Source organism: Amphiprion ocellaris, chromosome 18, assembly GCF_022539595.1.
Source record: "Amphiprion ocellaris isolate individual 3 ecotype Okinawa chromosome 18, ASM2253959v1, whole genome shotgun sequence".
NCBI classification, from domain to species: Eukaryota; Metazoa; Chordata; class Actinopteri; family Pomacentridae; genus Amphiprion; species Amphiprion ocellaris.
Window position 1 is genome coordinate 8,765,426 of NC_072783.1, and position 25,544 is coordinate 8,790,969.

The following is a 25,544-nucleotide window of genomic DNA, read 5'->3' on the forward strand; positions in this document are numbered from 1 at the left end:
ATGCAACCTGTGACCCATTTAATTTCTGATAACATTTGCCACAGAACTTCTCCTTTTCTCCTGTGCAGAATCCTGTGGAGAACTTAAACTGACCTTAGTGGTTCATTTTTGAGTCAGTTACTGGAAAACGCACTGGGAAACAGAGTTAATTTCACCTTTTGGGAAACTCTTAAGCACCACTTTCCTTTAACTACGATACATCCATAAATCAATATTGTCTGCTCTTAAAGTGTTTTCTGCCTCATGTGTTTCAGTTAGAAAATCAGTGCTGCATCCCAAAGAGAACTAATTAAAATGCTCTGTTGCCATAGTTATCAGAAATTTACCTCCTTTATTTACGTCCTTTAAATGCAAAGGAATGTGGTTTAAAATTAGCTTTTTGTGTATTTTCTGTTGCACTCCAGAGAAAACACCACAAAAGCACATTCAATCTGTATAAATATATATTTTATTTGCTATTAATGTGAGCACAATTCAACATCACAGGTGGAAATTTTAATAGTTTACAGACATGTACATTATTTAAAACATTACAGCGCCGTGTTAAAATACAGTCACACCTTCTATTTACACTCCTGGAGCCGGAGTTCATTCTGAGATTTTAAACAAGTTTCAAGACAAACTGAACCAAACTGATGAGGTCTGAATAACCAAAACCCTTCACACCAGCTCAGAACTGCATCCTTTTAGTCGATATTAAAGCAGAAATGCCAAAATTCTCTAATTTAAGCCTCTCAAATGTGAGGATTTGCTGTTTTTTTCAGTTTGTCTGCCTTTAAACTGAATGTTTTTGGGTTTCCGGACCGTTAATTTGACCAAACAAGACATTTGAGGATGCCTTCATTTTTTTGTACCGTTCACAAAATCGATTAAATAAACTGCAGTTTAATCGATAATGAATATAATCATTAGTTGCAGCCTTAGTGCAGTTACAGTGTGAAGAAGAACACTGAAGACGGGGGTCAACATCTGGTTCGTGACACCTGTGAGGAATAAGTGGACATTTCCGTTTCAAGTGGAATAAACGAGTGTTCAGCTGGTGTTACGTGTAAATCATTAAAAACCAGGATAAGATCGCATCACTAATAAGTTGCCCTGTGTTCTGAGCCTCCCTGGTTTCAGGCTTTCTCCTGGTTCTAGCGGTCAGACTTTTCCCAAAATGCAGTGCAATTACTTGCTTTTGCAGTAAGAACAGTTGCTGCTGTACATTCAGGCTTTAAAACGCTGTTGCATTCACTGGCGTGGGTCAGAAAGCGTGACAGAAGCTGCGTCTTCTGGTGTTAAGCCTGTTTTCTTGCATTGCTGCGTCTCCGTTAGCGAGCAGGAAGGCCTCCGGGTTGCAGGTGGGTGTTCTGGAGCTCAGTGCGTCGCCGGCGTCGGTTCGATCTGCTCCGACGGCCCGGTGGACGCCGTTCCTCCGGCTCCGTGGCTCAGGGCGAGCAGCGGCAAGGCGCTGAGCAGGACCTTCTCCAGCTTCTGCTCCAGAGCGTCCAGGCGTCGGTCCATGTGCTCCTTCAGACGTCGCTCCATCTCTTCCAGACGCCGTTCCATGGCTTCGTCCACTTCCCTGCGGAGCCGAAGGAAAAAGGACGTTTAGTTGAGAGTTGCACCAAACAATGCTGGACCGGATCGACATCTGGTGATTTATCAGAAAGTCATTCCATCTCAAATCATCAGGGGCGTCCTGCTTGAAACTTTTTCATCATCAACTGTAGATATTTAAAGTGGCTTCTGTAAAATTTTAGACCGATAAATCAAATAAAGCTTATATACCCGAGCAAAATTTGTGAAAATATGTTTGATCATGTAAAAACTTTTTTTTCATTTAGGGTTAGTGGTCAGGCAAAGTTCTTTATTGTCACAGAGTTGTATTTGCTCTGATCGTTCATGTTTTCATTAAAAGATGGGACATATTTTACTAATTCTGCCAGAGGATGAGCACTGCTGTATTTCCCCAGATTCATCCGTCGACCCACTTTCAACGTGCTTCTTGAAATTTGAACAACAATATCTTAGGAACTACTAAAGCTAAAATCCTGAAATGTTCACTGTTATTTCTCATTGTGACATTGATTCCGAATCTGTAATATTGGACAAGTTGATCAAATAAAGGGCTTGGAAGCAGAGTAGTCTGACCCATTTTCTGCAGTTTTTGAGAAAAAAAGGGTTCAAAGTTTTGTGTTTTCAAGAATGGTCTAACATTGAAGCCCCACTTTAACACTATATTTAGGTTGTGGGTTAGACCACTAAAATATAGACCATAAAATATTATTATACTATTATAATCACTTCTGAGAACTTTTGTGTAATTCTAGACACATTTTCTATAATTCTGAATCCTTTTTTTTGTTTGTTTTTTTACAGCATCTTGGACAAATTTAGCGTCATTCTGTAAAGTTTCAGTCATTCTGGATCAAGAGAAATTCTGACTGATTTTGGATCATTTTCCAGTCATTTTGGACTATTTTCATTTCATTCTGAACATTTTTTTTCTCATTTTAGATCATTTCTGGAAAATGTTTGGTAATTCTGGATCATTTTCAAGTAATTTTGGACACATGTTGAATGATTTTTGAAGCATCTTGGACAATAAGGGTTTGGAAGCAGAGTGGTCTGACCCACTTTATGTAATGTTGGAGAAAAATGGCTTTAAAGCTTTGTGTTGTCAAGAATGATCTAACATTTCAAGCACCACTGTATTGCTATATTCGGGTTGTGGGTTAGACCACTTAAAATCTGGACCCTAAAATATTACAGAAATTATATAAAACTCAGGAGGATTTTTGGGAGGTTAGACCATTCTGCATGGAATCCTCTCTAAATAATCCCTTATTATGGGTGAGTTAAATATGAAGAAAAACTGAAGCCATCTTTCAGCTCACGTTAAGAAAAAAATTGATTACGCAGAAGTCAACTAGTGATATTTTCAGAACCAAATGTAGCTGCAGGTCATAATAATACAAAACAAAACAAACAGAAAACTTCTAAATACTTGGTCACAGAATAGAAAAATAATTTACTTCCTTTAAACTTTCAAAACTAACCACAAAAAGCAAACGACAGAAAAAAAATATTTGTATTATAATTTGTGTCTGATTCAATAAAGAAATTCCAAATAACAGGTGAAAATGACTACGATCTGGTTGGAGAAAATGCAGTTATTTTTATAATATAGTTCAGTGTTCTAGTGCTGAATTTCACATAAAAATGATTCTTCTAGATGCTGTTTTGCCTGTTACTCCTGTTTAAGAGCAATTTCTGTAGACCGACCCTTAAGAATGATGTTTTTTTAATTCTAATAAAGTACTGTCTATCTAATAATGTTTACACATGCATGTAAAATTTTGCTAAATTCACATTGAATATTTGTGTGTAGCTATATCTAAATCATGTTTTCTGCTGCAGATGACTGGAAAGCTTAGTGAGAACAGGTTCTCAATTGACCTACGTGGTTAAATAAATGAATAAAATACCCAAATAAAGCATCTTAAGACTGGCACTGGCACTGGGATACAAAAAAAGGAAAAAGTGTTTTATGTTTTTGCAGATATAACACTTACGGATGTATTTCTACCTTTTGGAAACTAAATTAAAAACACAGCCTGTCACTGTTTTTCCTCGTTAGCAGCACGTTGCTCTTATTTCAAATATAAAAAAGTGACCTGATTAAGCAGATTCAAACCATCTTGTGATTATTACTCATCAAATATCATCTTTAATCCGTCCACTCACTAAAAACCCTGTCTGAACAGGAATATCATTTTTTCCTCCAGGGCCTGCTAACACAAGTTCTGTTAATTGCAATAATAACTGTACTGTGTGATTTAGTCTTAGTCACTAAAATGAGAACAGAAATGTTCAGAGAGGTGAACTGAGAGACATGAAAGACAAAACCTCCAACATAAATACAGAGTCTAAAAGCCAAACCACCCACAGTCACTGCTGACCATCATCCTCCTCCAACCTCAGAGTCCTTCTGTGTTCATCTTACTCAAGCAGATTTCCTCTAGAATGAAACCCTCTCACAGCTGATGTTGGGTTTGTTTCAGTTTGACCACCTGGAGGAAATTTTTAACCAAACGTTTCCAGACTTTTTTTTTTTTTTTGCATGTCTTTGCATTTTTGGTTTCTCAGCAGATTCCAGCAGCATTACTTTCTACCCTCAAGGATTTTGAAGACGAGTGAATCACAGCAGGGGAAATCCAGAATGCTGCTGCTGCTGCTGCCCGGTTTGTCACATCGTGATGTTCATCTGTGATCCTCGCTGCCAGTCTGCTCAGCTTTATATGTTATTACAGCGCTGCAGGGGAAACCTCCAGCATTACAAAACATCACTACACTGAATGACCAACTTGATATATTTTTATCTTTGACGGAGAATTTGGAGGTGAAAATAGAGCAGTTTCAGCAACCAAAAGAACCAGAACTTGGATTAGACAGTAGCTCAATTCATAAAACTGGACTTTGAGGAGCTGAAAAATCAACAGCAAGAAACTGCAGTTCCTCAAATGTCCACTTGAGACTGACTCCAAAAGCGAGTTAATATAGATGTACCCACAAATAAAATGACCTGAGCACAGGCGTGTGTTATGCATGTGTATGTTACGTATGGATACTGAATCACGTGACCTAAATATGTAGCAGGCGGTGAGAATTGATGGGACTCAGAAACACCCCCACAATTTAATCAGTTGTTCCTTGTATCATGGATAAGTCCTGATAAGTCGTCAGCGGTGGATCTGTAGTAGAATCACAATCATGTGATCATCAGCAGGCAGCTGATGTAGTGTTCATTTGTTGTCATGGTTACAGTGACGCCGTGCCACTGTCTCGCAATGATACAGAAATCTTTAACAATTCCATGGATCCAGACTATAAGCTGCATCACTGCCAAAATCTAATCAATTGGTCCTTGTGTCATTTCTGACCTTCCCTGAAAATTTCATCCAAATCTGTTAGTCTGTTTTTGAGTAATGTTGCTAACAGACAGACAGACAGACAAACGTACGCCGATCATCACATAACTCTGCTGTTCTTTGGCGGAGTAAAAATCACTGTCTTTGGCTAACTTTATTAGCTTGAAATAAGTCTTAATTATTGTGAAACGTCTTCATTTTATAAGCAAATAAACACAAGGCAATACAGATAAAATGTCTTTGAAAATGAGAATGCAACGCAACTACAAGACAGTTCTGAGCCTGTCGACATAAATCTCAGTTTCTCCAACTGAAAATTAAAGTCGAGCTGTTTCTACTGCAAATATGATCAGTTCCACAGTTGAAAACAACAACTTTATCTCTCAATCTGTCAAAAAGCAGTTTGTAAGACAGAAAAAAATGGGAAAAAAGGAAACAGAAAGTCAGATTAATCCTTAAAGATTTCCAGTTACCAGTATCTTAAAAGCAAGCACAGAATCAAGCAGGCTGCAGAGTTTCCTTTTGGATTCTCTGGTACTCATTATTACATAAGAGCAGACATGAATTTTTAACAAGGTTTCTGGAATCTAAAGTCTTTAACTGGACGTACCGTTGAGCTGCCGTCCTCTGCTCGATGTGGACTCAGCCGACCATCTATCAGCCCACATGTGCTGCTCGGCTCGGACAAAGAGTCTGATTTATTCAGCTGCAGTCGGCGGCATCGGGTCAGAAAGACATTTTTCAGCCACAGAGGGAATCTACTGTCAGCTGGAGATTTATCCAACAGGTGCCTGAGTGTTTGCTCTACATAAATCCACTTAATCAGTTTGATTTTGGAGCATTTTCTGGATTCAACAATGCCGATAAATCAATTCTACTGTCTCTCTATCAGCCAAAACCAAACCCAGATCTCTTTTTTTACTAACCACATGTGTTACCATAATGTTTTCTGAAAAACAGCATTACAGCACCAGGGACTGAGGTTTAACCTGAGCAGATATTAGAAGAAAAATCTATGACATCAGTGAATATTTCATCGTGCAGCGGTAGGGAACGTTTGGGCGTCTGCTCGCTGTGAAAATGTGACCTCAGACAATCCAAACTGTTGTTCCGTTAAATAATTGTGTCTCTGTTTCAGCCTCCTCGGCTACGTGATAACAAAACGTTCACTGTTTCCACAGCTGCAGCTTCGTTTTGAAGACAAGCTCAAGAAAATGTGCAAAAACCTACAGAGACGGGCTGTGAAGTGAGACTTTCTGTTGAAGAACTGTTGCTTCCTTTCACACAGAGTTCACCTGCTGAGCAGGGAACAGGGGAGATGCTTGAAAAACAGAGCAGTCTTGTATTTTCTGACTCTTTCTGAATGTGATGCTGTGAGAAAACACAAGTTAAAGTCTTTAAAGACACGGCTGCAGTGAACTTGTGAGGTTTTTGCTCTCAAGTTCACCTGCAGAGCACATACAGGTAAAACACAAGCAGTTTCTGCACCAAACGCAGCTTTGTGAAACTTTAATTTAGCGAAATGTGGTTAAATTAACATTTCTAGATGACAGCAGACTCTGAAAGAGATAAAGTTACAAACATCTACCTGCTGTGAGTCCGAACAATGCAAAAGCGGTGATCAAAGACTCAACCAGGAAGCCTTGTTTGATGCAAAGCAGTCATTGCTCGTATGCTGCTAATGAAATTATAAGAATATAGACATCTTAGGAGCATTACGATGGTGAGTGGTGAGCACAGTGGTTGCCCCACATCTAGAAGCTTTAAATCTCTGTGTCGGCGCTCTGTGTAAAGTTTGCATGTTCTAAAGCTGGTATAGCAAATAAATGGATGGATAAATGGACACTTTATGATCCATTTCTGTGTAAAAGGACCTGCACAGATTGTAGAAAGCTGACGTTTAGAACATGAATCTCCACGGCACATACACACCACTTGTGTTGCTCACACACCTAGTGCAGCCAGCTTCATTCACCATGGTAGTGGTGCTTATCTTACGTATTCTATGGGTCCCTTTCAGAACAGCTGTGATTCCAAAATTCATCAATGCAAAACACTAAATACGCTAGAATTAGGATGCCACTGTGGAACTACAACTAAAACTGAAACACAGCAAACTGCAGCAGCTGAAGCCCAAGTTGCTTTTATTTGTAGTTTACTAGTACTTAAGTTGCACATTTAGGTTTAATTGGGTATTAGCATAAAGACTGTTTGTTAATCACCAAGATAAGACAATAGATCCGCCTCTTAATCCACCTTGCATTGCGCTTGTACCTTCCATCTTAGAAGATGTGTGTGTTCATAGAGCTGCCACTAACCCACTTCATAACACACTGATGCATGTGTGTGTTTCTGATTGGATGTTTTGTCTCATTTGTATGAATCTCCTATCGGCACTGCACATTTCAGCCCTTTCAACATAACTGCACTTATTTACTTTTTATTTTCGTACTCATGTCTTGTATTTTATGTTCTGTACTGCCAAAAAAATCAGTTAAAAAAGGTGGGAAAAAAGAGCCTGAGAGTGAATCCACCTGAAAATATCAAGTGTTGCTCTGTATTTCACTTTAAAACTACTTCATGACAGAGAAAGTGATCATCTATTTCTCCTCCCTCTAAATCATTCATCATTATATCAAACGAACCACTACTAACCTCTACTACTAGTAATATTCTAGCAGCAGTAGAAATAGGATTGTAGTACATTATCAATGTCAGTATTAGACGTGTTTTTTAGCATTTTAAAGCAATGAATTTATGAATAATTTGCTTTTTGCCAGCCTCAGTTAGCTCAGTGTTTCCTGGAGTAACATCTTTCTGACACCAGGTGGAGCCAATTCTTCTGGTTGCAACATGAAGTTATTTCTCAGGGTAGACTGAAAATGAACGTATGTGAAGAAGTACCAGTGGTCCGGTGAGTTTATGGACGAAGTAAAGCAGAAGAATCTGCTCAGTTTGGGTCAAAGCTGGAGCAGCGATCAGTGGGATGAATTCTACTCAATAAATGTGAATTTATTTACTGTAGGAAGCTATTAAATAAGAGACTTGACTTACTTAATTACTTACTATAGGAAGCTTTGATATAAGAGACTTAATTACTGGAACTTTTTCCCCAGTGAGGGATCAATAAAGTTTCATCTTTTATCTTAAGCTCCACTCACCAGCTGCTGTTCCTCATCTTCCTCTCTGCTGCAGCATCATCCAGCCTCAGCTGGGTCACCTGACCGCAGACGTTCTGGAGCATCGGCAGGAGTTCGGTGTTGGAGGTCAACATCTGGCCGTGTCCCGGCCCCGCCAGGAAGTGTGACATCATCTCCGACAGCTGGGCGTGGCTAAACGGGCCGCCGTTCTGACCGCCGTCTAAAGGTGGGAGACGGGTTTATCCAGATGTTTGCCTTAAGATTTATGTTTCAACTCAAGCTTCAAACTGCACGTAAAAGAGGTAATTTATATATAATAAAGGTGATTTCTGGCTATTTAAATGTCATTAACACACACGTATTACGAATGACCACTTTCAGCAGAAATGTTCCTTTCTATATTCATGTAACATCAAAAATATTCATCCTTTACGAGTGGAATCTTAAAAAGTAAGTAAATTTTGACTCATCTTACACACCACATTGATGTCGATAAAGGTTCTAATTCAGCCAGAGAGAAATAATAATCCTTACTGTTATTGTTAGCGTTGTTAGCGCTGGACGGTGGCAGGTCCGGGGAGGATGAGGATGAGGATGAGGATGAGGATGAGGAGGTGGAGCTCTCAGACATCCCTCCGTTCTGAACTGTTTGAGTGATAGAACCGTCTGGAGGCTGGAAACAGAAAAAAAAACCTGATCATACAGAATCCTCAGGACTGATGCTGGCATTGCTTGCATGAACTGCTGCTCTGTCGGTGTCACATTTTCTGAACCATTAGCATCTAAATTTTTTTGCTAACTTGTGTATAGCTTGTGAGAATTATAAATGAGAATGAGCCAAAAAAAAAGGTGCAAAATGAGGGTTTTTACACCTTAGAAAATCTGACAAACTTGAATTTTTACCAACTTCAACCCCTTTTTCTAAATTCGACTGTTTCTGTAGTTGCTTCTCTCTAACTTTGCTACAGTCCTGCACTGATTTATTGGTTGTCCGGATGGTTTTTCTAGCTTGTGACATTCATGCTCAGTCCCCCGATCCAATAAAGGAAAATCCTATAGATTTATTCAGTTTGCTCCAGTTTCAGTTACCACTTTTGTCATTTCTATTAAATCGAGACTCAAGACTTCTCTTTGCCTCTGCCTTTCAATAAATAATGAAGATTTTAAACTGCACTCTAACTTTTTACTTTCTGTTTTATCTGATTATTTTGATTTTCTGTACTTAAAATGTCTTTACTTTTATATTACTTTAGGTATGTTTAGGTTTAGGAGCTCCGTCTGCAGGAGTGATGGAGCCGCCTGGAGGCTGGACACAGAAAAAAAATGTTTATTTAAACGTTTTCTAAACCCACATTTCATTAGCATCTAAATCTTTCTCTAACTTACGTAAGGCTTGTGACAATTCTTAATGATAATGAGCAAAAAAAAATAAATGAGGGTTTTTACACCTTAGAAAAGCTGACAAACTTGAATTTTTGCCAACTTCAACCCCAACTGTTTCTATAGTTGCTTCTCCCTAACTTTGCTATAGTCCTATACCGATTTATTGGTTGTCTGGATGGTTTTTCTAGTTTGTGACATTTATGCTTTTACAATGTCTGAAAACGTCTTTTCTTTTCTTTTACTTTCGGTTTCTTTAATGATTTTTAGAAGCCACTTTGAGCCGCCTTGCTGTTAAAGTTGTCTTGCCTTTTGCTTTTAGTCACACAGAGTCAAAATTACCTGTAAAATAATCAGTGACATACGGTTTTAGTGCAACTTAAGGCTAACATGCTCTACTGTCTTGCACATTTAACAGCGATACCGTGGATTCTGCAGGCTGGTTGACGATGGATGCTGGGGACATGTTGAATCCACTGGCCAGGGCAGCGAAACCTCCACCGCCCATCAGGAGAGGCAGGAAACCGCCCAGAGAGCTGCTCTGATTCTGCACAAACACACACATCATATGATAACCCTCCGAAAGGCATGTTAGCTCTAAATAAAATGCCAAAAGTATATCATTTATCAGAGCCAGAAGCTGTAAAAACAAAAGAACAACACTGTGGGATTCTCAACTGTCCGAACTTTACACGTCTCATTTAAAAATTTGCCAAAAATAACACATTTGTTCTAACCACAAACGGTAAAAAAGGAAAAATTCAGCGGTCCTCACCATAACTGAAAAGCTATGATTGGTTGAGCTAGGACCAACAGCTGTGATAGAAAAATTCAGAGACTTTTCAGCTGAACTGCAGGCAGTGTTTCAACAGAGCAGGGAGGAGAATAAGCAAATAAAAAATGTAAACAGTAAAATATTTAACTATGCAGAGCCATAATTTCTTCTCTGCATTAATGACACATTACACTTTTTAAATTATTTTTTATAATAAATAATCAAATAAATTAAACTTTTGTTTTTCTTTTTTATGATTAATGGCTTTCTAACTATAAAACCACATTTTGGAGTTATTTTCCGTCTAGCCATGGTTGCTCTGTTTCCACAGAAGTGCAGGACTTTATATTGCAGTAAAAAAAAGAAAAAGAAAAAATGCGCCAACAGTGAATAAACATGTGACAGGAGGAAACAACGCCCAGAAGCTGCCTGGAGTCTGGAGGGTTAATGCAGCTTGTTGTTGAACTGTTCTGGATCTGAATGAAGCTGAAAGTCCCTGTCAAGTTCCAGGAAACGGCATCATTCAAATCTGAAATCCAAAAAGTGACATAACAGAGCTGCACTGAAGCTCAGAAACCCAAAGCCAGAAGACCTGATGTCCGAAAACATGATGATTAATGTTGATGTTTAGGAAGAAACTCCCACGTCTCAAATATCAAAGTTAATAAACACATCTAAAGGGAGTTTTTGGCTGCTGAGTTACTCCCACCTTCTGCTGGAACTGCACCATGTCCATGAGGTTCTGGGCTCCTGGCGACAGGTTTGTTCCCATCTCCTGGACCAGACACTGGACCTGCTGCATGTCGATGCCGGGGCCTCGGGCCGGGCAGGACTGCAGCGACTGGAGGCCGACGACGACTCGACACACCACAACACTGTTTCTACCAGCCAGGGAGAGCAACTGGGAGACAGAAGCGGCTCATTAAAACCAAAACACAACCGTACACGAATATAAATACGGCTGGCTGACAAAGGAGTTCAGCCCAGAAAGGTTTATAGTTTTATATCTCTCTATAAACTCACCTTCACTTCACAGGAGGAGGACGGATGCTCAAGGATCAGCTGCTTCTTATAGAAAGGTCCTCTGTCTGCACTGAGAGCCAAAAAAGACACACAGCAGAGATATTAGAGCTTCATTTTCAAGGGGTTTTTGTGTTGCAGGGCTCCAGACTGAATTTGCGACCTTTATTTGAGAATGTGCAAGTTAAAATTTCAGCTGGTGTCATTGTGCTATTGCATGATGATCATTCAGCTGTATTGGTGTCGTTCTAACCAGCACAGACAGCTACTGCATGAACCACAGCAGAGAGGCTAATCAGGAGGACCAGGACAGTTCCCAGTGGACCAGTCTGATGTTTGGGCTGTCAATGCCGGTGTTCACTTCTTATTTTTGGGGGGGTTGATCACTATGCTGCTACTGCTGTCCCTGGACCGCCTCCACTGGCAGCTCTTCTTTTTCTTTTTAAAAATAGTTTTTTTGGTAGCTGCACACTGATGTAACACGTCCGTGCACACGGATAGAAGATAGAAAGAGCAAGGGTGACGTGGAGAAGGCAAGCATTAAAAAGAGCAAAGCTCTGGAAAAAGACGCAGCAAAATGTGCTAAAATAGGAAACTTTTTCACTAAAACAAACTCGCCTTTGTAAACGGCAAACAAGGACGATGAATTGTGTGATGTTGTGGAATGTAACATAACGTCATATAATTTAAATAATAGTATGATGCGACGCCACATAACTGGGAAACTGTGTTGTGAACACTAATTTGCTTGATATTTGATATTGCAAGATGTGAAGAATAGTGCTGGAGATTTGCCCTTTACCTGATGTTCTCATATTTGTGAAATCTAAGTTGTGATGGAACTGTTTCCTTGCAGAGGAAAAAGAGATCATACTGTTATTTGAAAGTGCAACACTTTTTGTTTAATTTTTTAAACTGAATATTTTTATTTATTCTTTTATTTCATTCTTAATGTTTGGATATCTGTGAACACTTATTTGAACAGAGTATAGATTCTGATATTGTTGTAAAGAATAACGTAGGAGACGTGCACTCATGTTGAAATAAATCCACGTTGTGAAGCAGCCCTCACTTGCACTGAATTGGAAATATTTTAGGAAATACAGTGATTTACAAGGCTTTACAGAACAGTGCGCTATTGTAGACTTAACATGGAAGCTTGTAATTACATGATTTTAATAATAATAACAGGTTGTGATCTAAAGTGGGCAGGGCTGAACCACAGTGGTAGAAAGTAGTACTTTCCACTTACTTCTGTGTACTTTGGTACTAACTGGCAGAGAGCTCTCAGTCTTCTCTGCCTTGTAGCATCTTTTCCAGTTCTGTAATTTAAAATTGCACCCTTTTTTATACTCCTGTACACTATTTGCACTATAAAACACTTTAACATGTGTACATCCTTTACATAGGACACTGTTTTTCATGTTATTCTTATTGTTTAGTTTTATTTACTGTATATTTTTACTTATTTATTTGTATTTATGGTGGTGAGAACTTTACTCTTTCTGCTGTAGCAAACAAATTTCCCCTTCTGTTCTATTCTATTTACGCTTATAATGCAGTCTTCTCATGAAATGCACCTACATGCACTGCGCATGTAGAAAACAATCACTTGGTTTCATCTGGAACAAATCTGACATTACAACGCCTTAGCCTGCGATGTGGGGCGTTTAGGGAACATCGGTAAATTGCAGTGTCTGTCGGTAAGAAAATGTTCAGCAAGTGATGTGTTTTGCCGCAGACAAGGTGGGAGGAGGGTCGACTAAATGAGAAAGTTAAACCGGAGCCCTGGGTCACATGAAAAACTACAGTCCCTGATCTTCTTCTTCTTCAGGTCCGTTTGCAATTTTCAGTTATTTTGAGATATAAGAAAAAAGAAAATCTCAAAATTTTATATGCTTAAAAAAGAGAACACGCATTTTCAAAAATAAGACAACAGATTTTCACACTGAACACTGTTGTGGAAGTTCAGCGAGGTGGAGAGAGGATGAGGAGGCCGACAGAGAGACACTGGAGACTCAGAGGACTCAGGTTGAGAGTAAAGTTTACTGATATATCAGGAGAAGTGACACCAACAGAGCAGCAGTTCATGCCAGCATCAGTTCTGAGGATTCTCTCTGATCTTTGGGTTTATATTGTCGTTGGGAGAAGGTCAACTTTAGATTACAGATCAATATGGAGACAACTAGTCTGCTTAGTCACATCAGAATAGATAATATCTAATCTTGACCAGAGCAGAGAATCATAGCATATCTTTCTCCTACAGCATCCGCCTGTCTGAATATAATTTAGGATGAAGGAAATGCCTCAGAAAGGGGAAAGAGTCATATTTCCTTCACAAACACAGTAGCACAAAAATGTTTTTTTACATATTAGAAAATAAACATTGCAGATGTTTGTCAAAGAACTCCAATAAAGCAATAAAGTCTTAGATTTTTATCACTCACAAGGGACAAACCAGAAGACAGAGGAAGGAGGATCTGTCGTGGTTCGAATTAATTTCTTGCAAATTTGATCAAACGACCCAAATAATCTGAAAAACTCTGCACGCCTGGTGATCCTTGCGTGCTGTATTTTACCTGTCTGGCTGGATGCTGTCGTCCTTCCACCCTCGCACCGTCCCGCAGTATTCTCCTGTCTGGTCATAAACCTCCAGGGTTCGAGCCTCGCTGACGACCAGCAGGCGGCTGATGGCTGCAGAGGAGCTGCAGTGGAGCGTCAGGACACATGGAGAGCCGTCCTCCATCTGCTGCAACAGCACCGCACCTCCCCTAAGAACAAATGGGGAACATGGCATTCACTTAAAAATGGAAAATTCACTCATTTCTTTTGCCTCTTGTGCTAATAGAAAAGGTAATGAAGGTTGTTTTCCCACATTGCAAGCAAAATAAATTCACAGACTGTGCTTTCACTGCAGCATTAATGTTCACACTCATGAATCCACATGTTGGGAGTTGAAAAATGCTACATTTCTCACTGGTTTGTCTCACTGAGCTCCTCTTCATCGCCGCCTCTGGTACTGATACTAACAGGAAGCAGGACATCAGCCAGGTTTCGTCCCTCGGTGTGACAGACCCAAGCGGCTTCGCTTTTCACACCGATGTCCACCATGATGCTGCCACAGAGGCTGTGACCTTCTGGGGAGACGAGCTACAAGACAAAGCAGGAACAAGTTAAGGGACAGCTGTCAAACTCGTCTTAGTTCAGCACGGTTTGATCTAAAGTGGGCCAGACCAGTAAAATCAGAGCATAAATACTATAAATAACGTTTGTTTTAGTCCAAAAAAGTACATTCAGAAAATGTTCACATTTAAGGAACTATCTTTTACAAAACATGACGAACAACCTGAAATTTCTTGAGAAAAATAAGCGCCATTTTTACAATATTATGCCTCAGTTTAATCATTTACACATTACAACTTACAGATCATAGTTTATCTACAAAGGCAGAAAACATTTAGTCACAGGTATCTGGAACTGAACAATCTAGTATTTTACTTTATGATCAAAACAATTTGTCAAGGTCTAGAAACTATATTAAATTTACAATTGGCAGTTAATGTCTTCTATGTAATTTTTACACTTTGCAAAGTCAGACTAGACCATGTGGCCGGTTATGGCCCACAGGCCATTTATTTGACATCCCTGAGTGAGGTGCTTCAATAATGACTGAATAAAGTAAGAACAGAAGATAAATGTAGACACAAAGTACATTTATTCAAATACTGTACCTAAGTGTAGTTTTGATATTCTTTAATTGAGTATTTTCATTTTATGCTATTGTCTTCTTTACTCCACTACATTTCAGAGGGAAAAACTGTACTTTCTATACTATTATATTTATCTGACGGCTTTCTTTAACATGCAGATTTTACACAGCGGATAATATAACAAGCTTTTAAAATATAACACATAGTTTAAGATTACACTACTGGTTTGCGGCTCACATTTCAGATGTGTCTGAATTGTTTGCTGCTCCACCAAAAGGGGATTTTTTTCCATCTACACTTCTCACGTGGGTACATTTCAATAAAATGATCCAATATCTTATCAAAAATCAAAGATCAGAGAAAACATATTTGTGGATCAGAACTTTTTTCTTGTTTTTGTCCTGATTAATCCTGTTTTGAGTCCTCAGATTGATCTGTCTACAACAGCAACATGCTACTGACACACTGAAGCTTCACTTCTATTAATAATAATAAAAATAACAATGGCACATGTAATAGTGTTTGTAGACCAGCTAGTCATACTTTACTTTACTATTTTAACTACTTGACTTAAATATGATTTTTCATACAGGACTTTTACTTGTTGTTGAGTACTTTTACTTTTCTGTATTGGTACTTTTACTTCAGTAAATGATCTGTACTTTACTATAATATCCACATCATGAAATCTGTATTTCTTACAAATAGTTATTCACCATTTTACAGCATTTAAATCAATAAAACATGTAATTATTTTGGAGATGTATGCTGGTATCTGAAAGAAAAAAAATTATATTACTGATGAAAAACCACATTTTCCCTTTATTTTTTAAACTATTGATAATAACTCGTGAAATCAACAATGCTTCCCGATTTATTATTTTTTAAAACTTTTTTCTTCCTGTTAAACGTTGCAGTATTCTAATAGTTTTTTTCTCTATTTTTCTGGCAAACGGTTTATGATTAAAGACAATTTGAGAAAAAAATGAAAAGTCAGGAGATAAATCAGGACACAGGACTGTCTGCAAACAGGCAAGTTAGTGCATTTTATCTTTTTAGTGTTTGAATCTATCTATTGAATCTGCAATCTGCTTATCAGTGAAGTTAAACTTTTATTAATCTTATTTTATTTATTTTTTTTTATCATTCCATCTGCTCATTTTAATGGCTGCACAGCTGGAAGCATTGGAGAGCTGCCTGTTTTAAAGATGCTTTCATATTTTTTATATCAGGATGTATTTCAATAGATGTAATATACATATCTGCGAGAACAGCAGTAGCTGTGTTAAATATTATAGGTAGTATAAATATTAGCTTGCTAACATGAAGCAATAAGACACATTTACCTTAAAACCGCCGCAGCTGAATCCGTCGAATTGCCCGTTTTAGATTCTCCTCCTTTCCATTTCTTCGCACGTAATTTTAAAAAATATTATTTAAGCAATAAATGATGGTAAAACGTTGGATTTGTAACCCGGTTTCAGCAGAAGCTAAATCCAAAGCAGCGAGCTAACAGCTGACACGCGACGGACCGTGGGTTGTTGTGGTGCGACGTCATCAAGCGGCGACTCTCGGGACACAGTCAAAGCTTCCGCATTGTCTCTCGGTAAAAACACACTTTAATTTCAATTAAACATGTAATATGTCGTTTGATATTTTATGGAAATACGTGTATTGGGTGTTGTTTAGAGTTGTGTATAAGTTTTACAGCATTGTAAGTCGTTATTATCTAATTACGTCATGATTTGTAGCATCGTAGTTAGCCAGCAAAACTAGCTTGGTGCCTGAAGTTGTGTTTTGATGTTTTAAAACTTATTTTTGGAGTTAAATTGAGACTTTTTAGAAGGAGTATTGAATAAGTACAAAGTACTTAAGGCTGCGCACATTTTATTCTGTGGATGTAGACTGCTGTTTCTAGGTGCTGCAGCTGAATTTTTGAATCTTAGCTTCTAATGTTGCACCACAAGCTTAAGTCCCTCTACCTCCACTTTATTGATTTCATTTTAGAGTTAAATGTCTGAAATTAAATCGAATCTAAATAGCCACATTTCACTCGGGAGAAGCCAGTGTATCATTTTTTGTTATATTTCATGTCCATGTACGTTTTGGTAATTTTGATTTAAACGTGTTTCAAGAATTTGAAAGGAAAAAAAAATCTACCTGAAGCTCTGTGAGGTACTAAACAACAATAATACATTACCTCAATTATACAGACTGAGCAGGGACATTTTAATAATAATCACGATGATCCAATTTGATTTGTCATCTTCACAATTGTGCATAGAACATTGCATAGTGAATTTTGTGTACTTGATCCGGCTTGTACAGTCTGTAGCAGCACACACAGGAGGGAATAGTCAAAAAAAAAGAGACAAGGACACGCAAAACAAAGAGAAACAGTACATACAGAAGACGTGTAACAATATTTACAACCTTTTAATACATTTTGTTATCATTATTATTAGTAATTGCATCTAATTTATGGTTCAGGAAACTGACATTCCTGTGATTAATTAATAGTAATTACAATAACAATAATAATAATAATAATAATAATAATAACTTTATTTGTATAGCACCTTTAAGAAGAACATTCACAAAGTGCTTTGACAGATAGAGCATAAAAAATGACAAAAATGTACAGAATGGATAGTTAATTAAAAGCTGGTTAAAAGGACAACATCACACAAGGCAGAAGAGAAAATAAAAGATAGAAATAGACTAAGATCAGGAGGTTAAAAAGAGGGACTACAAGCAGTGAAAATTTTAAAAGGGATAAAAAGGCAGAGAGTAAGAAAAGAGAACTTTACTGGAAGGCAAGTCTATAATAGTGAGTTTTAAGAAGTGATTTAAAAGAAGGCGAGCCTTATCTCCTCAGGCAGGTCGTTCCAAAGCCGAGGGTCCTGACAGAGAAGGTCTGGTCACTCTTGGATTTAAGTCTCGACTTCAGAACGATCAGGAGGGACCCATCCGAGGATCTAAGGCTGCCCGTAAGGACATACAGGGTTAACATGTCTAAAATATAACCGGGGCAAGGCCTGGCGAGCTTTAAAAATGATCAGTAAAATCTTAAAATCAATTCTAAAATGGACAGGGAGCCAATGAAGAGAAGCCAGAATAGGGGAGATGTGATGTTGTCTGTTAAAACCAGTAAGAACAGAAAGAAGTAAGAACTAACATATATTTGCAGTGACCTAACTACACTATATACATTAACTTCTAACCTTATTACATTTACTTTAGTGATTAGATCCGTTCTGTTCATGCAGCAATGCTACGACTGCAAATAATACTGCATTTGAGCAGCAAAACTGAATCCACTTCATATGCCTTAAATGAATTGTCTAGAATAAACATTTTTTGTTGAAAATAAAAATATCTGTACAGCTGTGGTGGTGCTGATTCATCCTGAGCTCATCTCAGAGATGTACAGACTGTGAATCTGTGCAGGAAAACATTCACTAAGGCCACGTATGATCACAAGGGCACACCAAAAGATTGACATAATCTGCTGTAAATTATGCACAGTCCTTCTCTTAGTGTGATGCCTCTGTTTGATAAAGTCAAAGAAAAGAGGGTGACTTAATATATTTATTTAATGCAGCACAGAATGAAATTCAAGAGTTGTATACGAGTTGGTTACTTACTATAATCAATGTGTGTGATTGTGTCTGGAGCAGGGGATGGACTTCGTGTTCACATCGTGTTACAGAGACACAGTGTCTGACGTTTCTGCTGCAGCTCGTTCAGGCTCTAGGAAGAGGGTGAGGAGGCTGATAAAAAGAGGATGCAATGTCAACGCTCGAGACAACCGCGGCTGGAACGCTCTGCATGAGGCGGCGGCAGCTGGCAGCAAGGCGTGTGCACTGGAGATTCTGTCTGCTGTCCGCGGTAAGAAGCACTATTATACAACTCAGGTCTGCTGCAAATGCTTACTTAAGTACTTTCACTCCAACTGAGCGTACTGAGAAGTAGAATACCATCCAGAAAATTAGATCTGGCCCAATGACAACCCACGTAGTCAAGTTTTGTTCAGCCTTTTGGTAGCCCTGTGAGAGACTCTTACCTGTCCAGGTGTCCCCTGCCTTCACCATAAGCCAGCTGAGATAGACTCCAGCCATCCCATGAACCTAATGAGGATTTAGCAGTGTATAGATAATGGATGGATGGATGTCCAGAAATTACCGAAAAAAAAATACTACTGAATTCAGCTATAAGTGGGGCTTCCTGGTAGTTCAACAGGTTGAGTAGGTGACCCATAAAAAGGGGTTTGATTCCAGCTTCCCCCATTTTTCTCCCCATTTCCCTGTCTTCCTTTCGTTACTGTCCTATTAATAAAGTCGAAAAAGACCAAAAAAAAGATTGAAAATTCAGCTATAATTAGCTGTTAGTGCAGCTGGATGACGATGTACAAGAAGGACCAAAGCAGACTTTACTTCCTGCAAAGGTTAAGGTCTCTTCTATGTCCATTTTACCAGACCGTGGTGCTGGATGCCTTGTTCTTTGGGGTTTTGTGTTGGGGGGAAGGGGCTCGCTCCAGGGACAGAAACCGGCTGAATAAGCTGATCAAGAAAGTGAGCTCCATAACTGGTGTTGAGCTGGGACCAGTCCATCAGGTGGCTGGGGTGAGAATGCTCAGGAAACTGAACTCTATTATGAGCAATGCTTCTCACCCACTACACAGTCTGGAGGTGTTTCAGCAGGTGTTTCAATCCAGGCTTTTAAGTCGAATGCACATTTCAGTTCATTTTATCCTTCCCTTTCCGCTTGTCTCTGCATGCAGGAATCTCCCTGGGCAGATGTCGCTCCTATGTGAACTGTTTGACTCATGAAGGGGAATCTGCGTTGTACCTGGCAGCGCAGCGTGGACACCTGGCCGTGGTCCGACTCCTCCTCAAAGCACGCGCCAACATCAACGAGCTAACCAATGACTTGTCCGGTCCTTTATACGCAGGTTTGCACATCATCAGCTTGGTGCTAGCTGCTCGCTTTTTCATACCACATCCTAGCCGAATGAATTTCCTCTTTCGGATAGTAAAGTTAAATCTGTTTGCCAGCAGCTGTCGACGGCGGCCACAAGGACATCGTGGAGCTGCTGGTCAGTAAAGGTGCAGAGGTGAACAGAACGCACACCGCGTCCTGCTGGACCTGCCTTCATCAAGCTGTTTATAAGGTAATAATGAATGAAAACACACAGCTCCGTGATGGCTGTCAGGACTAGTAATGAATGGGCCATCTCTCCTGTAGGGTCACAGTGAAATTGTGCGCATTCTTGTGAACGTTGGCAACCTGGAGGCTTTAGACGACCACAAGATCTCACCACTGTTTCTAGCTGCTCAGTACGGGCAGAGGGAATGTCTGGAAATACTCGTTAATGTTGGTAAATAACAGTTTTTATTCATGACTTTGTGTGTGTGTGTGTGTGTGTGTGTGTGTGTGTGTGTGTGTGTGTGTGTGTGTGTGTGTGTGTGTGTGTGTGTGTGTGTATACTGAATGTTTTTTGCTGTTGTCATGTTTTTTTCCTCACTGTGGACTCATTTTTCTCTACAATATAAAGTCCTGCACCTCTAGGGAAGCAGTTAAACCATGACTCCACATAGAAAGAACTCAGAAATGTCTTCTATGTAGAATGCAACACTTCTAATGCCATAAATCATAAACAAAATCTAAAATTTAGAAATTTTGATTTCTTTATATTGAAAAAAGGCAGAATCAACATATAACTTCTTTCCAACTGCCCATAGGTGCTATCAGTACTGTAAAAAAATACCTCCATATCCTATAGATGCTGTATTGCTTACTTCATTAATTTATTTCTATGCTAGTCTCTTATCAGCCTTGTGTAAACACAGCCTGCAGTTCAGCCCAGTGCAGCTGAAAAGTCCCTGAATTTTTACCTCGTGATTGTTGGTTACAGCTTAGTGAGTCATGACGGTTCTGTTGCACAGGGAAACACAGAATGTAGTGTTTTTTTGCAGAATCTGGTTGGGGAAAAAGGATTATTTCTGGCATGTGAACGAAAATGATCTTGATGAAATATTGCGATTATAAGCCATGCTTTCGTTCAGCTTTCAAACAGAGCAGGTGACAGGTTTGAGAGCTGTAGGATGGTTTTATTTTAGAATCTCTGAAAGATAACCTGGCTTTTAAAAACCCACTGTCGGGCTTTGGGGTTCCGAGGGTTAAACCAGCAATCAGGTAAAATAAAACATGCATTTAGTTATGTTTTATTTCCTCTTCACTCTAGGTGCCAATGTGAACGCCCAGGCAGCGGACATGGCGACACCGCTGCTGATCTCCTCTCAGGAGGGCCACCAGGCTTGTGTGGATTTTCTGCTGGACCACGGAGCAGATCCTAACAAAGCCTGCAGTACCGAGTGGCCCCAGCTTCCCATTCATGCCGCCGCTGAGTTTGGCCACATCGGGTACTGACTCATACCTTGTCTTTTGTTGACGCATTGCCGGGCAGTGCTTCCTGACCTCAGCAGGGTGTGATTTCTTTGTTTACAGTTTAAATATTAGCTTTTGTAGGTTGACGAATCTGTATTTTTTAAACTTGCTGGTTCTGGTCCACCGGATGGCAACAATCACCGAAATTCAGTTCACCAAGACCAAGTGAACACAGTATCAGTGGTTCCATAGTAAGACTAAAAGCAATGATTGTTTTATTACAGATTAATTAATTGGACAAGGTGTGACCAAATTTATTTTTTCTGTTGTGCATGAATGGAGTGTGAGAAACTCCATTCATGCCACTTTCAAGATCAAGAGTTTTCATTTGTCACATCCTCATATAGTATGTGCAGTGAAATGCAAAGTGACTCTTCCTCCGGGCAACAAGAAGAGCACTCAGAGAGCACAGTACTCCGCCAAGGCTGCGCAGTACTCCGCCAAGGCTGCTCAGTCGTATCATTTCATGAAATCTTTAAAAAAATTTTGGTCCGCAGCGGTGGGTTTGTAGTAGGATCGCAATCATGTGATCGTCAGCAGGCAGCAGATGTAGTGTTCACTTGTAGTCGTAGTTACAGTGATGCTATCTCACAATGATGCAGAAATCTTCAACAAATCTCCATATTTGCCCAAAATGATTCGAAATTTGTCCAGAACTTGCTCAAAGAAATCCTCCTTTGCTGTTCAAAATCTGTCCAAAATGAGTTCAACATCTAGGATGGCTGAGAAGGGTTAAAAAAAATTACTAAAAATAGGTCAAAAATGTGTCCAAAATGACTTTAAAATGTCTTCAAACTATTAAAAGTGTTCTTTTAAAAGTAGGAAATATTCACAGTTTTATAAACATTCGTGGTCCGCAGCAGTGGATTTGTAGTAGGATCACAATCATGTGATTGTCAGCAGGCAGCTGACGTATAGTTCACATGTTGTCATGGTTACAGAGATGCTATCTCACAATGATGCAGAAATCTTTAACAAATCTCCACATTTGTCCAAAATGATTAGAAATTTGTCCAGAACTTGCTCAAAAAATCCTCTTTTACTATTCACACTGTCCAAAATGAGTTCAACATCTAGGATGGCTGAGAAGGGTTTAAAAAATTACTACAAATATGTCTCAGATTACTCATAAAATAAACGTGTTCTCAAAACGTTGTTAAAATTTGTCAAAAATGACCTGAAACATGTACAAAATGACTAAAAATTACTCAAATTTGTCCAGAACTTGCTCAAAAAGTTCTCCTTGACTGTTCAAAATCTGTCCAAAATGAGTTAATTGTCTAGGATGGCTTAGAAGGGCTAAAAAAAAAAAAAACTAAAAATGGGTCCAAAATGATTTGAAAATCTCTTCATATTATTAAAATTTTCTTTAGAAGGTAGGAATTATTCAGTTACAGTTTTAAAACATGAGCAATGTTGCTAACAGATGGACAAACCAATGCTGATCGTCACATAAGATTTTACAAGAACATTCTTAAAAAACAATAGAAAAATAGACGGAATCACATCATAAATAATGAGGTAGTGAAAGTGAACTTATGATTTTGCCACGAGGTGCAGAAGCAGCACCATGTCAAAGTCTGCAAGGATCTTTTTCAATAGGCCTTCGATGATTTAAGCCTTGGCGTGGATAAACACAACCCAGAGACCAAACAACAGTTTTTACAGTGGAAGAGCCGCAGTTTCTGAGACTTAAGAAAGCGTGTCAGATAAGTAGCATACTAGGAACATGCTCGACATTTTCTTCGACATTTATGTGGTTTTGCACCATGAATTCGTTCCCCATTGTTGGACTGTCAGCGAGGAGTTCTGCTGCAACAAATAGAGGTGGCTGATGAAGAGTATTTGGCCCTAATTGTGGCAGAATGGCTCCATCATAACGTCTCAGAGTTTTTCGCCGCACTAACACTATCATCGCTCTCCATCTACTCCACTCGTTTTATTTGACTCCCTGCAACTTCTTCCTCTTCAACAAAATGAAATTCCAAAGGAAAAGTTGCCGCTTTGATCCAGTTTAGGAAATTCAGCTCATGACAGATAGAGCTTTATGCATCTACAGAACGTCACTTCCAGGGAGCGTTCCAAACGTAAAGTCGCTGCACAAGAAGACGACTTTGAAATGAATGGCAGGCAAATTAAATTCTAATGCAGTTCAGCTTTTTAAAGCCACAAACTGGGAACTAAACGATCACACCTCGTACTCTTGCTTTCATTGCCTAATTAATACTCAACGATCTGCAAGCAGCACCTCATTTCTTTCATTTCTGTCGATGCTTCATGTCATTTTTTTTGTGTTTCTTTTAATCCAGTGTCCTCCAGAGGCTAATAGCTGTTACGGATCGGGTGTGTGGCCACGGTGACGGCATGGTGAGTCCGCTGTACCTAGCCGTCCAGAACGATCAGACCAGAAGCATCCAGGTGCTGCTGAGGGAAGGTTACAGCCCAGACGCCCAGGACTGCACACACACCCTGAGCCTCCGATCACCGCTCAGCTTGGCCCTGGATCGCTCATCTAACAAGCCGTACAGGTTTGTGAGAAAGCTGATTTCATCCTCTCGTGCACGTTTACAGAGTAAACCAGATGGATGTAACTCTGATTAACATCTCTTGCAGCGAATCGGTGAAATTGCTGGTGGCTGCGGGGGCAAAACTGAGCGAGGACGACTGGATTTATGCTTTGGCCGCTGACGGTACAGACCTGCTGCAGCTCATCCTGGAGCACAGATGGATTCCTCGACCGGAGGCTTTGACCACTGACTGTTCTATACCTCAGCGTCGTGGAAAAAATGTTTTAAAGCTCCAAGAACTGAGGGAGCTGCTCTGTGTGGCACTAAACCAAGTAGATTTTGCCGCCTGCTGGCTCCCTCTGCTTTTAAAGACGGGCCTGGAACCGTCTTTGCTGCTTCACCCCCACATGTAAGCTGTCAATTTGCCACCAAGCCTCGCTCACTTGTACATTTCCACAAGTTATCAGCAGTTAATAATTTCTTTATGTCTTCTGTTCTTTCTAGGCTGGAACAGGCAGACAGTGAGGTGTTGAATTACCTACTGGAGTTTGTAAATTGGTCCACTCTTTCTCCATCTTTGAAACTTATTCTGGACCGAAGACAGGCACAAAAAACCTGGGAACCCCGTTTACATTTTGGTACAGTAACAAAATAGATTGCAGATTCTATTTTATGTGTGTGGTAAACATTAAATCGAGCAGTCTTCTCTCTCCTCCTCCCTCTAGACTCTGTTCCAAGCCTCGCCCATCTCTGCCGGCTGCAGGTTCGGGTAATGTTGGGACCAGATCTGCTGATGAGGACCAGTGTTGTCCAGCAGCTCCCGGTGCCCTCCTTGCTTCACGACTTCCTCAAATTCAACGACATCCCAGAACCTTCCTACACACGCTCAGCGCCATCGGCAATTTCAGAACGAATTTATGAGTATCAACGCACACATCAGCACCGACATGTTGTGTAGCTGTACCACCCACCCAAACGTTGCAGACCAAGCAAAGTTCCTGCTTAAGGAGTCCAAAGTACCCAGATCTTTATCTCACCTGGCATCCAAAGCTGCAGGATGTGCTGGATCAAGCCCGATCCATGGAGGTACCACCCCAGTGACCCACAGGACCAAGATGACCGGCTGCCAACATCACAGTGCCAGACACCGCAGAACACCTCCAGAGGACCTCCAGAGCTGTGCTTTTAAGGCCGACGGATCAGTAGATAAGGCTGTGTGATGTTTAGACTGAGTGTATATATTCAAAACCCAAGAATCTTATGTTTTTATAGTTGCACCATTCCATCAAATGTAAATGTTTGAGTTTTGTGCATGATTTTGTACATGTTCCCTCAAAAATATTTAAAATAAAACAATTAAAATATTACCTCATCTGTCACTTTTCACAAATATTTTTCACTCATTTGCATATTATGTTTAGCCCTGCAACGGTTAAATGACTAGCTGGTGACAGTGCAACTTACTGACAACTATTTTAAAATTGGTATAAGTAATTTTTTAAAGAGACTCCAGGTTCTCTATGACAAAACCATAAACTGCATACCTTTGTGTTGTGGTCAGAGCAGGAGATTTGTCATTTTGGGCTTTTGGTCGACACATTTCATAATCTAACATTTTGCAGAACAAACAACTGGATAAAGTATTT

General features: G+C 39.6%; 2 protein-coding genes across 4 annotated transcripts; one reads left to right on the forward strand and one right to left on the reverse strand.

Annotated features, from left to right (window-relative positions):
* Positions 1 to 430: 430 nt before the first annotated feature.
* c18h10orf88 (chromosome 18 C10orf88 homolog) lies at positions 431 to 16,443 on the reverse strand. Its single transcript, XM_023286920.3, has 9 exons — positions 16,288 to 16,443; positions 14,209 to 14,381; positions 13,811 to 14,002; positions 11,235 to 11,304; positions 10,921 to 11,112; positions 9,861 to 9,983; positions 8,591 to 8,729; positions 8,078 to 8,276; positions 431 to 1,567 (listed from the first exon to the last, which is right to left on the reverse strand). The coding sequence occupies exons 2-9, from the start codon at positions 14,340 to 14,342 to the stop codon at positions 1,360 to 1,362; spliced, it is 1,257 nt and encodes a 418-aa protein (XP_023142688.2). The 5' UTR covers positions 14,343 to 14,381; positions 16,288 to 16,443; the 3' UTR covers positions 431 to 1,359.
* asb3 (ankyrin repeat and SOCS box containing 3) lies at positions 16,413 to 25,265 on the forward strand. 3 transcript variants are annotated; one of them, XM_035955822.2, is made up of 11 exons: positions 16,522 to 16,547; positions 17,820 to 17,931; positions 18,622 to 18,832; positions 19,725 to 19,895; positions 20,002 to 20,114; positions 20,189 to 20,321; positions 21,189 to 21,366; positions 23,701 to 23,919; positions 24,005 to 24,307; positions 24,403 to 24,536; positions 24,624 to 25,265. In XM_035955822.2, the coding sequence occupies exons 3-11, from the start codon at positions 18,625 to 18,627 to the stop codon at positions 24,854 to 24,856; spliced, it is 1,692 nt and encodes a 563-aa protein (XP_035811715.2). In that variant the 5' UTR covers positions 16,522 to 16,547; positions 17,820 to 17,931; positions 18,622 to 18,624; the 3' UTR covers positions 24,857 to 25,265. The 3 variants fall into 3 exon arrangements, with proteins under 3 accessions (XP_023142666.2, XP_035811715.2, XP_035811711.2); XM_023286898.3 differs by lacking the exon at positions 17,820 to 17,931 and having other exon boundaries at positions 16,413 to 16,547; XM_035955818.2 differs by lacking the exon at positions 17,820 to 17,931 and having other exon boundaries at positions 16,524 to 16,547; positions 18,619 to 18,832.
* Positions 25,266 to 25,544: the final 279 nt, after the last annotated feature.

Excerpts from the sequence above, each read along its gene's own strand:
- asb3 (XM_023286898.3), top strand. The coding sequence starts at position 18,625 with ATGGACTTCGTGTTCACATCGTGTTACAGAGACACAGTGTCTGACGTT. Across the intron at positions 20,322-21,188 it reads GGAAATACTCGTTAATGTTG|GTGCCAATGTGAACGCCCAG; the intron begins GTAAATAACAGT and ends TCTTCACTCTAG. Across the intron at positions 23,920-24,004 it reads TCATCTAACAAGCCGTACAG|CGAATCGGTGAAATTGCTGG; the intron begins GTTTGTGAGAAA and ends CATCTCTTGCAG.
- c18h10orf88 (XM_023286920.3), bottom strand. The coding sequence starts at position 14,342 with ATGGTGGACATCGGTGTGAAAAGCGAAGCCGCTTGGGTCTGTCACACC. Across the intron at positions 11,305-13,810 it reads GACAGCATCCAGCCAGACAG|TGCAGACAGAGGACCTTTCT; the intron begins GTAAAATACAGC and ends TTTGGCTCTCAG. Across the intron at positions 8,730-9,860 it reads ACCAGCCTGCAGAATCCACG|CCTCCAGACGGTTCTATCAC; the intron begins GTATCGCTGTTA and ends TTCTGTTTCCAG.